The sequence below is a fragment of the Chiloscyllium plagiosum genome, unplaced genomic scaffold (assembly GCF_037043375.1).
Source record: "Chiloscyllium plagiosum isolate Xiang-an unplaced genomic scaffold, Cpla_swu_hap1 HiC_scaffold_50, whole genome shotgun sequence".
In the NCBI taxonomy this organism is placed as follows: Eukaryota; Metazoa; Chordata; class Chondrichthyes; order Orectolobiformes; family Hemiscylliidae; genus Chiloscyllium; species Chiloscyllium plagiosum.
In genome coordinates this window covers 43,797,042-43,812,519 of record NW_028270188.1, presented here as the reverse complement: position 1 = coordinate 43,812,519, position 15,478 = coordinate 43,797,042, and the positions used below count along the sequence as shown (strand labels likewise).

General features: G+C 40.4%; 1 protein-coding gene across 7 annotated transcripts in view; it reads left to right on the top strand.

The window, feature by feature from the left end:
• Nucleotides 1–15,478, top strand: part of LOC122552141 (uncharacterized) — a 122,541-nt gene that overhangs the window by 47,463 nt on the left and 59,600 nt on the right. For 5 of the 7 annotated variants that reach the window (XM_087985057.1, XM_087985055.1, XM_087985060.1 and 2 more), the window contains 5 exons: nt 3,713–3,796; nt 6,513–6,596; nt 8,046–8,117; nt 10,772–10,876; nt 12,748–12,831. In XM_087985057.1, the coding sequence (XP_087841183.1) occupies nt 3,713–3,796; nt 6,513–6,596; nt 8,046–8,117; nt 10,772–10,876; nt 12,748–12,831 (429 nt within the window). The remainder of the gene's footprint in view (nt 1–3,712; nt 3,797–6,512; nt 6,597–8,045; nt 8,118–10,771; nt 10,877–12,747; nt 12,832–15,478) is intronic. The other 2 variants (XM_087985058.1, XM_087985059.1) reach the window with 2 other exon arrangements.

Sequence of the window (15,478 nt, the reverse complement as noted above, 5' to 3'; positions counted from 1 at the left end):
GAATGTGGCAAAGGTGGCTGTCGATGCGGGTAATGTGGCAGTCGGTGCTGCATTCTTGCAAGAACGTGACAATACTTCAAAAAGCCAATTGTGCATTTTCCCCAACAATTGAATAATCATCAGCAGAAATATTCCACGACATATAAGGAATCTAAGATTTCAACATTAACGTTAATTGTACTGTATCTGAGACAATTGCATATTCTGCTAATACCGCTTTTTTGGGGGGAGGATATAAGGATGAAAATTCCAGATCAATTAGTTTAAGTTTCTTCTTGCAGCCATTTAATTCCGAAATGATACAGGTGACAGAATGACATAACCGAATTGTCCCTGCGATGTTGCGACTTTAATGGAGGAGGTGGGAGGTGTACAATGATGGTGATAACTGGGCTATATTAGTGAATGCCTGTATGCCTAATGACTATGCAATATAATTGTACCTACATATGTGTTGTGGTGTACTAACAGGATAGCACTGAAGTTTATAAAAATAAACTTATGTCTCATGGTGGTTCATGTTTGTGAGGGGCAGTTATTATAAGATTATGACATTAAGAGGTTTAATGTGTTCTGCTTCATTTAAAAGAGAGATTTTAATATTGAGGTACTAAGCTGAATATTTGAAAGTAATAACGGAAATAGCTCCTGAGGCAATGAGTTTTTTCTTAGTAGTGAAATAATTAAAGCAGCCGGGATGGGTGAGATCAAACTCCCCTAGAGACAGGATTTCCACTTTAAGTTTTTTTTATTTTCGGAACAGTTGCAGGGGTTGTAAGGTGCATTTCAAAGCTGCAATATATTTCTCCTTGCTATTTTTTTCTCAGCTTTTTCTCTTGATTTTTTGTTTTGTTTCCTTATGGATTATAGAAGTGCATGCTCGACAACGTATTTACAGAAGTTGGATTTATAACGGGTGTGTTTATGAATGTTACTGTATTGAACACTTTCAGTTAGGCAGTTAAATAATGTTTAATTCTGTTACGTTTTCCAGTCGTTTTAAGTTATCACAATTCCATCTTTCTTATATCGTATTTCAAATATTATGTAGAATTAAGTGTGTTTTCATTCAAAACAGTTAGTTTGCATTAGGACTACAATGCCTGGCATTGCCTTTAAAATAAGAAACCATTGTGTTCATGTACGTTGTGGGGGCTTGCTCTGGTTCATAACAACAGAACTTGAATGTGACTCCAGTCATTTTCCAGTCATTTCAAGTCAGAATAATGCCTTTCTTTTATTTTGTTTTACTTGTATGAATAAATGTGTTTTGAATCAAGAGTGGCCCTTTGTCCATTCGAAGGCACGCAATGCCTGGCACATGACATTAAAATAAGAGAAGATTCGAGTTTTGGCTATCTTTTTCACAACTTTTGAAGTGGTTGATGTGGGTCAGAACAAAAGAGCGTGATAGTGACTCGAAAATTGCAAGTTAGACTCGGGCATGAACCTTGAGAGTAATGCAATGTAAAAACTGAGAAGAGTGATCACATGAATATGAGAGTCATAGTCTCCGAAATACCGGGACGGTATTAAATTTCATGCTACAATACAGTTCATTGTGGAAGAGTGCATTCCTCTCCCTCATGTCGACTGTTACAGCACAACGACGTCAGTGATACATTAAGGCTGCTCACCACGAGATTCTTAACGGCAATGAACAACGGGCAGTAAAAGCTGTTACAACCAAGACAGCCGATGTTGATTGCATTTAAAAAAAAAGAATGTTATTTCATATTACAGGCTTGCTAGAAAGGAGCTCAGAAGTGCACCGAGGAGAGCCTGGAGGGGGCACAAAAAAGGCCTGTAGGGAAGGATGAGGGAGAGACGAAAAGCATTTTACTCATACGTGAGGAATAAAAGAATAATCAGAAAGAAGTTAGGGCCCATCAGGGAACTTGTGGGTGGAGTCTGAGCAGATAGGGGAAGCCGTACATGTGTTTTTTGCTTCGGTTATCACTAGTTCAAGGGAACTTGATCAAGAAATTTGAGGAGCTGGGATACTGGCTTGAACACATCACGATTGATGAAGTTGATGTGCTGGAAATTTTGGCAAGCATCAAGATTGATAAGTCCCCAGAGCCAGACCAGATTTATCCTAGCTGTCTCTGGAAAGCGAGAAAGGATGTTGCTAAACCATTGGCGAAGATCTTTGCTTCCTCACTCTCCACGGGAGTCGTATTGGAAGGAGGCGAATGTTGTTCCTCTTTTCAAGAAGGGTAATAGGGAAATCCCTGGCAATTACAGATCAGCCAGTCTTACATCTGTGGTCAGTAAGGTTGTGGAAATAATTCTGAGGGATAGAATTTATGAGTATTTGGAAACGCATAGCATGATTATAGCATAGCATAGCAAGGATTTGTGGGGGCTGGTCATGCCTCACTATTCTTATTTAATTCTTTGAAGAGATAACAAGACAGGTCGACAAAGGTCGTGCAATTGATGTGGTGTACATGGATTTCAGCAAGGCATTTGATAACGTCCCTGATGATAGGCTCATTCATAAAGTCAGGAAGTATTGGATACATGGAGATTTTGCTATTTCGATTCAGGATTGGTTAACTGACAGAAGACAGACGGTAGTTGTTATCGCAATGTATTCTACCTGGAGGTCAGTGTTGAGTAGTGCCCCGCAGGGCTCTGTTCTTAGGCCTCTGCTCTTTGGTGTTTTTTTTTAATATAAATGACTTGGATGAGGAGGTTGAGGGGTGGGTTAGTAAAATTGCAGATGACACAAAGTTTAGGAGGTGCCGTTGACAGTATCGAGGGCTATTGCAGGCTGCAGCGTGCCATAGACAAGATGCAGAACTGGGCTGAGAAATAGGAGATGGAGTTCAACCTGGATAAACGCGAAGTGATATATTTTGGAAGGTCGAACTCGAATGCTGAATGTAGGATTAAAGACAGGATTCTTGGCAGTGTGGAGGAACACTTGACCTTTGTGTTCAAGTGCATAGATCCCTGAAAGTTGCCACCCAAGTGGATTGTTAAGAAAGCATATGGTGTTTTCGCTTTCATGAATAGGGGGATTGAGTTGAAGAGCCACGAAGTTTTGCTGCTGCTCTGCAAGTCCCTGGTGGGACCACACTTTGAATATTGTGTCCAGTTCTGGTCGCTGTACCATAGGAAAAATGCAGAGGGTGAAAATAAGATCTGCCAGGATGTTGCCTGGACTGGAGGGCTTGCCTTATGAAGGGAGGTTGATTAAGCTCGGACTTTTCTCTCTCAGAGAGAAGGATGAAGAGAGGTGACCAATCGAGGTATACAAGGTAATCAGAGGCATGGATAGTGTCAATGGCCAGAGACATTCCCAGGGCAGGATTGATTGGGCAATTGTCATAGTTTTAAGATATTGGGAGAAAGGTGTAGAGGGGACGTCACAGATAGGTTTTTTACGCAGAGAGTTGTGAAGGCATGGAATGCATTGCCAGCAATGGTCGTGGAAGCAGAGTCATCAGGGACATTTCAGCGACTGCTGGGCATGCACATGGACAGCAGTGAATTGAGTGGTGCATAGTTTAAGTAATTTTATTTTACATTAGGATTAATCCTCGGCACAACATAGTGGGCGAAGGGCCTGTTCTGTGTTGAACTTTTCTGTGTACTATTTTTATGTTCTATATTTCCAGAACCAGATATTTAACCAATTGAGTTGATCTGAATTCTAAAAGGTCTATTTTGTGTTTATATTTTGCCATGGTTCCAAACACAGAATCAACTAATTCGCTTGAGGAACAAACAACAAGAGAATCTTTTCAGCAGGCGTCACTACTGCCCACACGAACTGCAATCTCAGGTATAAGCCAAACTGGGTTCACTTAATAAATTGATTAATTGTGAGTAATGGTACACGGTCAACAATAAGTTGGTGTGGTACTGACTGACTTGGATGTCTTGTCATTGAAGCATTCAGTATTGATTTCTTGAAGCTTCACTTTAAAGAGCCTAGTTTGCTTTAGGTTTAAGAAAGGAAAAGGGAGGCGTTAGGTGACGAGAAGAAAAGGCTGTACTGGATTGTAGTAGTGAACGTTTGCATACTTAATATCAGTGCTATGGCTTTGTATCAGTATATACACTGTGGTGTAATAATTAGACAACACAAAAGGTTTTCAAAAGTAGAGCTATCATTGTACAATGATGGTTCATTTTTTATTGTGGGAGGGAATTGAAGAATTCAGTGTATTTAAATTGCGTAATGTGTGCTGTTTTCTTTTGGTTTTGAAACAGAGGTACCAAGTTATGTATTTGAATCCAACAATTTAAACAACTTATGAGGTATTGAGGTTTTTTGAAAGTTAGAATATCAGAAACAGCCCGAATGAGTGGGATCAAGTTCCCCAGGGTCCAGCATTTTCAGGGTTTTTTTCGATAGCAGTTGTTGGGCTCTTGAAGCTGCACTTTTGGAAACGTTCTTCTTAAGTGTTTTCTCTTCATGTTTGTTTTCCTTGTGGCAAGGACAATTGCATGTCCAACAATCTATTTTCATGATATTACCTTTAGATCTGGGATATTTATGGGACGTTACAATGTTGAACATGTTCTGGTTGGAAGTTAAATAATTTATGATTCTGATAATTTTTCCAGAATTTGTAAGTTATTCCAATTCTGTCTTCCTTTCCTTGCATTTTAAATACCGTGTATGAACAAATTTTGTTTTGATTCAAGACTGATAGTTTGACTACTCGAATTGCATCTGGAACGCAAGGTCTGGCAATTGCCTTCAAAACAGACAACATTCAGGTCTAGGCTATCTGCTTCTTACATTTTGAGGGGCTTAGATGTTTCAGAACAGAAAAGCGTGATAGTGACTCGGAAATTGTAATGTAGTCCCTTAAAAAAGTGGAACATGGACTCTGAGAGCAAAGCACTGAAATAGCTGTGATGCCTGATCACATGAATGTGAGAGTCACAGTGTAGGAAATACAGGACCTGTAGTGATTTGCAGATACTCAATTTACTGCCAAGGCATATTCCACTGAGGTAGACTGGATTCCTGTTTCTGTATTCGAGTTGTATAGCACAATGACATCAAAGTTTCAATAAGATAGCTCACGACCACATTCTCAAAGACAACTAAGTGTCAGGCAATGGAAGCAGGTTCAACCAGCACAGGCCACGTGTCACCACCCATTTGGCTATCTGGATTCAGAATTAGTTCGATGACAGAAGGCAGAGAGTGGTTGTGGATAATAAGTATTTGGCCTGTAGATCAGTGTTGAGTGGAGTCCCGCAGGGCTCTGTTCTTGGGACTCTGCTCTTTGTAGTTTTTATAAATGATCTAGATGAGATGTTTGAAGGGTAGGTTAGTAAATTTTCAGATGACTCAAAGTTTGGAGGTGCCGTTGATAGTATCGAGGACTATGCAGGCTGCAGCACGACATATACAGGATGCAGATCTCGGCTGAGAAATGGCAGATGGAGCTGATAATGTGTTGCTGGAAAAGCGCAGCAGGTCAGGCAGCATCCAAGGAGCAGGAGAATCGACGTTTCGGGCATGAGCCATTCTTCAGGCTCATGGCCGAAACGTCGATTCTCCTGCTCCTTGGATGCTGCCTGACCAGCTGCGCCTTTCCAGCAACACATTACCAGCTCTGATCTACAGCATCTGCAGTCCTCACTTTCTCCTCCTAAATGGCAAATGGAGTTCAACCTGGATAATTGTCAGTTGATGAATGCTGAATATCGGATTAAAGACCGGATTCTTTGCAGTGCGGAGGAACAGAATGATCTTGGTGTTCAAGTACATATACCTCTCAAAGTTGCAACCCAATGAAAGAGGGTTGTTGAGAAAGTATTTGGTGTTTTGGCTTTCATTAACGGGGGATTGAGTTTAAGAGCCACGAGGTTTTGCTACAGCTCTACAAGTCCCTGGTGAGACGACTCTTGGAATATTGTTCCCAGTTCATATCGCCCTACTATAGGAAAGATGCAGAGGCTTTTAAGAGGGTGCAATAAGGTTTACCAGGATGTTGCCTGGACTGAAGGGCCTTATGAGGAGAGGTTGACTAAGATCGGGCATTTCTCTCTGGGAAAAATGTGGAAGAGAGGTGACCTGATCAGATATTTAAGGTCATGAGAGGCACGAATAAAGTCAATAGCCAGAGACTTTTCCCCAGGGCAATATTGACTGGCGTGAGGGGTCATAAATTAAAGATATTAGGAGAAAGGTATAAAGGGGACGTCAGAGGTAGGTTCGTTACTCAGAGATTTGTGAATGCATGGAAAGCGTTGCCAGCGGTGGTGGTAGAAGCAGAGTCATTAGGGACATTTAAGCGACTGTTGGGCATGCACATGGACAGCAGAGAATTGAGGGGTGCGTAGTTTAAGTTATTTTATTTTACATCAATCCTCAGCACAACATCGTGGGCCGAAAGGCCTGTTCTGTGCTGCATTTTTATATGTTATATGTTTTATGTTCTATGTTTCCTGAACCAGATAAGTAACCAATTGAGCTGATCTGAATTCTAAAATGTCTCTTTTGTGTGTATCATTTGCTATGGGTCCAAACACAGAATCAACTGATTCACCTGAGGAACAAACAACGAGAGAACCTTTTCAGCAGGCGTCACTGCTGCCCACGCGAAATGCAATCTCAGGTAAAATCAAACTGGGTTCACTTGTTAAAGTCAATAAGTGAGAGTAATTGTACATGGTCAACAATAGGTAGTTGTGGCACTGTCTGACTGAAATGTCTCGTCATTGAAGCATTCAGGACTGATTTCTTGATGCAATTGAGATGATGCTGTCACTTTAAAGACATTAGTTTGTTTTCGGATTAAGGAAGGAGGCGTTCAGTGACGAGAAGAAAAGGTTGTTCTGGAATGTACTAATGATTGCTTGCATGCTTAATATCAATGCAAAGGATATGTATCAGTACATGTATTGTGGTGTAATAATCGGACAAGACTAAAGGTTTTAAAAGTAGAGCTATCTTTGTATAATGATGGTTCATTTTTTGTGAGAGAGAATTGAAGCATTCACTGTCTTTAATATGTGTAATGTATCCTGTTTTCTTTTGTAGAGAGGTTTTGCAACAGAGGTACCAAGCTATGTATTTGAAGCCAACAATGTAAACAGCTTGTGAGGCCTTGAGGTCTTTTTTTTAGTTGAAATATTAGAAGCAGCCTGAATGGGTGGGATCAAGATCCCCGGGAACCAGCATTTTTAGTTTTAGATTTTTTTCATAGCAGTTGCTGGGGTCTTGAAGCTGCAATTCAAAGCCGCCATATAGGTATTTTAGAAGCTTTCTTCTTCAACGTTTTCTCTTCATGTTTGTTTTCCTTATGAACATGATAATTGCAAGTCTAACCATCAAATTTCCTGATAATTCCTTTAGATTGAAGATGTCTATGGGACGATACTATGTTGAACAATTTATGTTTGGAAGTAAAATAATTAATGCTTCTGATATTCCGTCTTTCTTTTATTGCATTTTAAATATAATGCAAATAAAGTCTGTTTTCATTCAAGTCTGATACGTTGACGAATCGAATTGTATCTGAAATGCAAGGTCTGGCAGTTACCTTCAAAATAGACAACATTCAGGTCTGGGCGAACTTCTTCAGACATTTTGAGGGGATTAGATCTGGTTCAGAACAAAAAAAGCATGATTATGAAACGGCAATTGTAATGTACTCCCTTAGAAAATTAGAACATGGACTTTGAGAGCAAAGCACTGAAATAGCTGTGATGACTGATCACATGAATGTGTGAGTCAAAGTGCAGCAAATACAGTAACTGTAGTGATTTGCAGTTACTGAATTTACTGCCAAGACATATTTCATTGAGACAGACTGGATTCCTTTCCCTGAATTCGAGTGGGATAGCACAATGACATCAACGGTTCAAAAGATAGCTCAGCACCAGATTCTCAAAGACAACTAAGTGTCAGGCAATTGAAGCTGGTTCAAGCAGCACAAGCCACGTGTCACCGCCTATTAACAAAAATATACCGAATGTTATTTCATATTTCCAGAACCAGATATTAGCCAATTAAGTTGGTGTGAAATCTAAAATGTCTTTTCTGTGTTTTTGCTTCACTCTAGTTCCAGACACAGCATCAACTCACTCGCCTGAGGAACAATCAACTGGAGAATCTGCAGGAGCTGCAATCTCAGGTATAAGTCAAATTGTGTTCATTTATTAAATGCAATAACTTGATTAGTGGTACACAGTCAACACGACGTAGGTGTGGTAGGGTCTGTCTGAAAAGGTTACTTATTAAAGGAACCTGAATTATTGAGTAATAATTACTTGATGCAATTGTGACGAAGCTGGAACTTTTAAAAACTTATATTGTTTTGCGCTTTTTTTGAGGAGTTGAAGTGTCTACTGAATCCGGCCTAAGTCAATAATTTAAGAGGACTTAAGGTTTGGTTTAAAACAGTTGCAACAATGGATTGTAGTGACAGGTTGTACGAGATCAGGTTTCCTAGTTTTTTTTTAGTGTAGCAGCGAGCAACTGTTTGGGTCCCAGAAGAGTTGGAGCTTCAGTAAGTGTTTCCAAACTGTGACTTCCACTGCAATCTCTCATCATGCTGAGCGGCATGTATGAATCTTTGACTGAATTTGCCATTTTGCCAAGGTGATTCTTTATGGGATATTACAAGACGGGAATAGGTAATTAGGAATCGGTGCTGTATCCATGGTTAGATTTAGTTTTTCAATAGCAAAGTTTTTCTAAATTCCTCTTTCTTTTGTTTCTGTTTTTAACTATTGTCTTTAAATAAATGGTGCCTTGATTATCATCGAGTGGTTTAATAAGTTGCATCACATCTGGAACAGCCACTTCACGTTAACCTTTAAAATAAGAAAAGGTTATGTTTGAGGCTACCTTCTTAAAATATTTTTATGGAGTCTGATCTGGTCCACAACGCAGTAAAATGTGAGAATTTTTCAGCAGTGTGAGTTTTCCACTGAGTCACACCTTTGGAAACATTAAGAAACTTTCACAGCACAGCGCAATTTCAGAAGACATTTGACAGCTTGAAAGCTGAAAGCCCACTTTTAGCCAGCTGGAATGTGGCAAAGGTGGCTGTCGATGCGGGTAATGTGGCAGTGGGTGCTGCATTCTTGCAAGAACCTGACAATACTTCAGAAAGCCAATTGTGCATTTTCCCCAACAATTGAATAATCATCAGCAGCAATATTCCACGACTGATAAGGAATCTAAGATTTCAACATTAACGTTAATAGTACTGTATCTGAGATAATTGCATATTCTGCTAATACCGCTTTTTGGGGGGGAGGATATAAGGATGGAAATTCCAGATCAATTAGTTTGAGTTTCTTCTTGCAGCCATTTAATTCCGAAATGATACAGGTGACAGAATGACATAACCGAATTGTCCCTGCGATGTTGCGACTTTAATGGAGAAGGTGGGAGGTGTACAATGATGGTGATAACTGGGCTATATTAGTGAATGCCTGTATGCCTAATGACTATGCAATATAATTGTACCTACATATGTGTTGTGGTGTACTAACAGGATAGCACTGAAGTTTATAAAAATAAACTTATGTCTCATGGTGGTTCATGTTTGGGCGGGGGAGTTATTATAACACTATGACATTAAGAGGTGTAATGTGTTCTGCTTCATTTAAAAGAGAGATTTTAAAATTGAGGTACTAAGCTGAATATTTGAAAGTAATAACGGAAATAGCTTCTGAGGCAATGAGTTTTTTCTTAGTAGTGAAATATTTAAAGCAGCCGGGATGGGTGAGATCAAACTCCCCTAGAGACAGGATTTCCACTTTAAGTTTTTTTTATTTTCGGAACAGTTGCAGCGATTGTAAGGTGCGTTTCAAAGCTGCAATATATTTCTCCTTGCTATTTTTTTCTCAGCTTTTTCTCTTGATTTTTTTTGTTTTGTTTCCTTATGGATTGTAGAAGTGCATGCTCGACAACGTATTTACAGAAGTTGGATTTATAACGGGTGTGTTTATGAATGTTACTGTATTGAGCACTTTCAGTTAGGCAGTTAAATAATTTATAATTCTGTTACGTTTTCCAGTCGTTTTAAGTTATCACAATTCCGTCTTTCTTATATCGTATTTCAAATATTATGTAGAATTAAGTGTGTTTTCATTCAAAACAGTTAGTTTGCATTAGGACTACAATGCCTGGCATTGCCTTTAAAATAAGAAACCATTGTGTTCATGTACGTTGTGGGGGCTTGCTCTGGATCATAACAACAAAACTTGAATGTGACTCCAGTCATTTTCCAGTCATTTCAAGTCAGAATAATGCCTTTCTTTTATTTTGTTTTACTTGTACGAATAAATGTGTTTTAAATCAAGAGTGGCCCTTTGACCATTCGAAGGCACGCAATGCCTGGCACTTGACATTAAAATAAGAGAAGATTCGAGTTTTGGCTATCTTTTTCACAACTTTTGAAGTGGTTGATGTGGGTCAGAACAAAAGAGCGTGATAGTGACTCGAAAATTGCAAGTTAGACGGTTAGTTAAGTCGGGCATGAACCTTGAAAGTAATGCAATGTAAAAACTGAGAAGTATGATCACATGAATATGAGAGTCATAGTCTCCGAAATACCGGGACGGTATTAAATTTCATGCTACAATACAGTTCATTGTGGAAGAGTGCATTCCTCTCCCTCATGTCGACTGTTACAGCACAATGACGTCAGTGATACATTAAGGCTGCTCACCACGAGATTCTTAACGGCATTGAACAACGGGCAGTAAAAGCTGTTACAACCAAGACAGCCGATGTTGATTGCATTTTAAAAAAAAATGTTATTTCATATTACAGGCTTGCTAGAAAGGAGCTCAGAAGCGCACCGAGGAGAGCCTGGAGATGGCACAAAAAAGGCCTTTGAGAAGGATGAGGGAGAAACGAAAAGCATTTTACTCAAAAGTGAGGAATAAGAGAATAATCAGAAAGAAGTTAGGGCCCATCAGGGAACTTGTGGGTGGAGTCTGAGCAGATAGGGGAAGCCGTAAATGTGTTTTTTGCTTCGGTTTTCACTAGTTCAAGGGAACTTGATGAAGAAATTTGAGGAGCTGGGATACTGGCTTGAATACATCACGATTGATGAAGTTTATGTGCTGGAAAGTTTGGCAAGCATTAAGATTGATAAGTCCCCAGGGCCAGACCAGATTTATCCTAGCTGTCTCTGGGAAGCGAGAAAGGATGTTGCTAAACCATTGGCGAAGATCTTTGCTTCCTCACTCTCCACGGGAGTCGTATTGGAAGGAGGCGAATGTTGTTCCTCTTTTCGAGAAGGGTAATAGGGAAATCCCTGGCAATTACAGATCAGCCAGTCTTACATCTGTGGTCAGTAAGGTTGTGGAAATAATTCTGAGGGATAGAATTTATGAGTATTTGGAATCGCATAGCATGATTATAGCATAGCATAGCAAGGATTTGTGGGGGCAGGTCATGCCTCACTATTCTTATTTAATTCTTTGAAGAGATAACAAGACAGGTCGACAAAGGTCGTGCAATTGATGTGGTGTACATGGATTTCAGCAAGGCATTTGATAACGTCCCTGATGATAGGCTCATTCACAAAGTCAGGAAGTATTGGATACATGGAGATTTGGCTATTTCGATTCAGGATTGGTTAACTGACAGAAGACAGACGTTAGTTGTTATCGCAATGTATTCTACCTGAAGGTCAATGTTGAGTAGTGCCCCGCAGGGGTCTGTTCTTAGGCCTCTGTTCTTTGGTGTTTTTTTTATAAATGACTTGGATGAGGAGGTTGAGGGGTGGGTTAGTAAAATTGCAGATGACACAAAGCTTGGAGGTGCCGTTGACTGTATCAAGGGCTATTGCAGGCTGCAGCGTGCCATAGACAAGATGCAGAGCTGGGCCGAGAAATAGCAGATGGAGTTCAACCTGGATAAACGCGAAGTGATATATTTTGGAAGGTCGAACTCGAATGCTGAATGTAGGATTAAAGACAGGATTCTTGGTAGTGTGGAGGAACACTTGACCTTTGTGTTCAAGTGCATAGATCCCTGAAAGTTGCCACCCAAGTGGATTGTTAAGAAAGCATATGGTGTTTTCGCTTTCATGAACAGGGGGATTGGGTTTAAGAGCCACGAGGTTTTGCTACAGCTCTACAAGTCCCTGGTGGGACCACACTTGGAATATTGTGTCCAGTTCTGGTCGCTGTATCATAGGAGAAATGCAGAGTCTTTGCAGAGGGTGAAAATAAGATCTGCCAGGATGTTGCCTGGACTGGAGGGCTTGCCTTATGAAGGGAGGTTGATTAAGCTCGGACTTTTCTCTCTCAGAGAGAAGGATGAAGAGAGGTGACCAATCGAGGTATACAAGGTAATCAGAGGCATGGATAGTGTCAATGGCCAGAGACATTCCCAGGGCAGGATTGATTGGGCAATTGTCATAGTTTTAAGATATTGGGAGAAAGGTGTAGAGGGGACGTCACAGATAGGTTTTTTTTACGCAGAGAGTTGTGAAGGCATGGAATGCATTGCCAGCAATGGTCGTGGAAGCAGAGTCATCAGGGACATTTCAGCGACTGCTGGGCATGCACATGGACAGCAGTGAATTGAGTGGTGCATAGTTTAAGTCATTTTATTTTACATTAAGATTAATCCTCGGCACAACATAGTGGGCGAAGGGCCTGTTCTGTGTTAAACTTTTCTGTGTACTATTTTTATGTTCTATATTTCCAGAACCAGATATTTAACCAATTGAGTTGATCTGAATTCTAAAAGGTCTATTTTGTGTTTATATTTTGCCATGGTTCCAAACACAGAATCAACTAATTCGCTTGAGGAACAAACAACGAGAGAATCTTTTCAGCAGGCGTCACTACTGCCCACACGAACTGCAATCTCAGGTATAAGCCAAACTGGGTTCACTTAATAAATTGATTAATTGTGAGTAATGGTACATGGTCAACAATAAGTTGGTGTGGTACTGACTGACTTGGATGTCTAGTCATTGAAGCATTCAGTATTGATTTCTTGAGGCAATTGCGATGATGCTGTCACTTTAAAGAGCCTAGTTTGCTTTGGGTTTAAGGAAGGAAAAGGGAAGCGTTAGGTGACGAGAAGAAAAGGTTGTACTGGATTGTAGTAGTGAACGTTTGCATACTTAATATCAGTGCAATGGCTTTGTATCAGTATATACATTGTGGTGTAATAATTAGACAAGACAAAAGGTTTTTAAAAGTAGAGCTATCATTGTACAATGATGGATAATTTTTTATTGTGGGAGGGAATTGAAGAATTCAGTGTATTTAAAATGCGTAATGTGTTCTGTTTTCTTTTGGTTTTGAAACAGAGGTACCAAGTTATGTATTTGAATCCAACAATTTAAACAACTTGTAAGGTCTTGAGGTTTTTTGAAAGTTGGAATATCAGAAACAGCCCGAATGGGTGGGATCAAGTTCCCCAGGGTCCAGCATTTTCAGGGGTTTTTTTTCGATAGCAGATGTTGGGCTCTTGAAGCTGCACTTTTGGAAACATTCTTCTTAAGTGTTTTCTCTTCATGTTTGTTTTCCTTGTGGCGAGGACAATTGCATGTCCAACAATCTATTTTCCTGATAATACTTTTAGATCTGGGATATTTATGCGACGTTACAATGTTGAACATGTTCTGCTTGGAAGTAAAGTAATTTATGATTCTGATAATTTTTCCAGAATTTGTAAGTTATTCCAATTCTGTCTTTCTTTTCTTGCATTTTAAATACCGTCTATGAACAAATTTTGTTTTGATTCAAGACTGATAGTTTGACTACTCGAATTGCATCTGGAACGCAAGGTCTGGCAATTGCCTTCAAACTAGACAACATTCGGGTCTAGGCTATCTGCTTCTTACATTTTGAGGGGCTTAGATGTTTCAGAACAGAAAAGCGTGATAGTGACACGGAAATTATAATGTAGTCCCTTAAAAAAGTGGAACATGGACTCTGAGAGCAAAGCACAGAAATTACTGTGATGCCTGATCACATGAATGTGAGAGTCACAGTGTAGGAAATACAGGAACTGTAGTGATTTGCAGATACTCAATTTACTGCCAAGGCATATTCCACTGAGGTAGACTGGATTCCTGTTTCTGTATTCGAGTTGTATAGCACAATGACATCAAAGTTTCAATAAGATAGCTCACGACCACATTCTCAAAGACAGCTAAGTGTCAGGCAATGGAAGCAGGTTCAACCAGCACAGGCCACGTGTCACCACCCATTTGGCTATCTGGATTCAGAATTAGTTAGATGACAGAAGGCAGAGAGTGGTTGTGGATAATAAGTATTGTGCCTATAGATCAGTGTTGAGTGGAGTCCCGCAGGGCTCTGTTCTTGGGCCTCTGCTCTTTATATAAGATTCTAAAGTTTCAATAAGATAGCTCACGACCACATTCTCAAAGACAGCTAAGTGTCAGGCAATGGAAGCAGGTTCAACCAGCACAGGCCACGTGTCACCACCCATTTGGCTATCTGGATTCAGAATTAGTTAGATGACAGAAGGCAGAGAGTGGTTGTGGATAATAAGTATTGTGCCTATAGATCAGTGTTGAGTGATCTAGATGAGATGTTTGAAGGGGAGGTTAGTAAATTTTCAGATGACTCAAAGTTGGAGGTGCCGTTGATAGTATCGAGGGCTATGCAGGCTGCAGCACGACAGGATGCAGATCTCGGCTGAGAAATGGCAGATAGAGCTGATAATGTGTTGCTGGAAAAGCGCAGCAGGTCAGGCAGCATCCAAGGAGCAGGAGAATCGACGTTGTGGGCATGAGCCATTCTTCAGGCTCATGCCTGAAACGTCGATTCTCCTGCTCCTTGGATGCTGCCTGACCAGCTGCGCCTTTCCAGCAACACATTACCAGCTCTGATCTACAGCATCTGCAGTCCTCACTTTCTCCTCCTAAATGGCAAATGGAGTTCAACCTGGATAATTGTCAGTTGATGAATGCTGAATATCGGATTAAAGACCGGATTCTTTGCAGTGGGGAGGAACAGAATGATCTTGGTGTTCAAGTACATATATCCTCTCAAAGTTGCCACCCAATTAAAATGGGTTGTTGAGAAAGCATTTGGTGTTTTGGCTTTCATTAACGGGGGATTGAGTTTAAGAGCCACGAGGTTTTGCTACAGCTCTACAAGTCTCTGGTGAGACGACTCTTGGAATATTGTTCCCAGTTCAGATCGCCCTAATATAGGAAAGATGCAGAGGCTTTTAAGAGGGTGCAATAAGGTTTACCAGGATGTTGCCTGGACTGAAGGGCTTGCCTTATGAGGAGAGGTTGACTGTGATCGGGCATTTCTCTCTGGGAAAAATGTGGAAGAGAGGTGACCTGATCAGATATTTAAGGTCATGAGAGGCACGAATAGAGTCAATAGCCAGAGACTTTTCCCCAGGGCAATATTGACTGGCGTGAGGGGTCATAAATTAAAGATATTAGGAGAAAGGTATAGAGGGGACGTCAGAGGTAGATTCGTTACTCAGAGATTTGTGAATGCATGGAAAGCGTTGCCAGCGGTG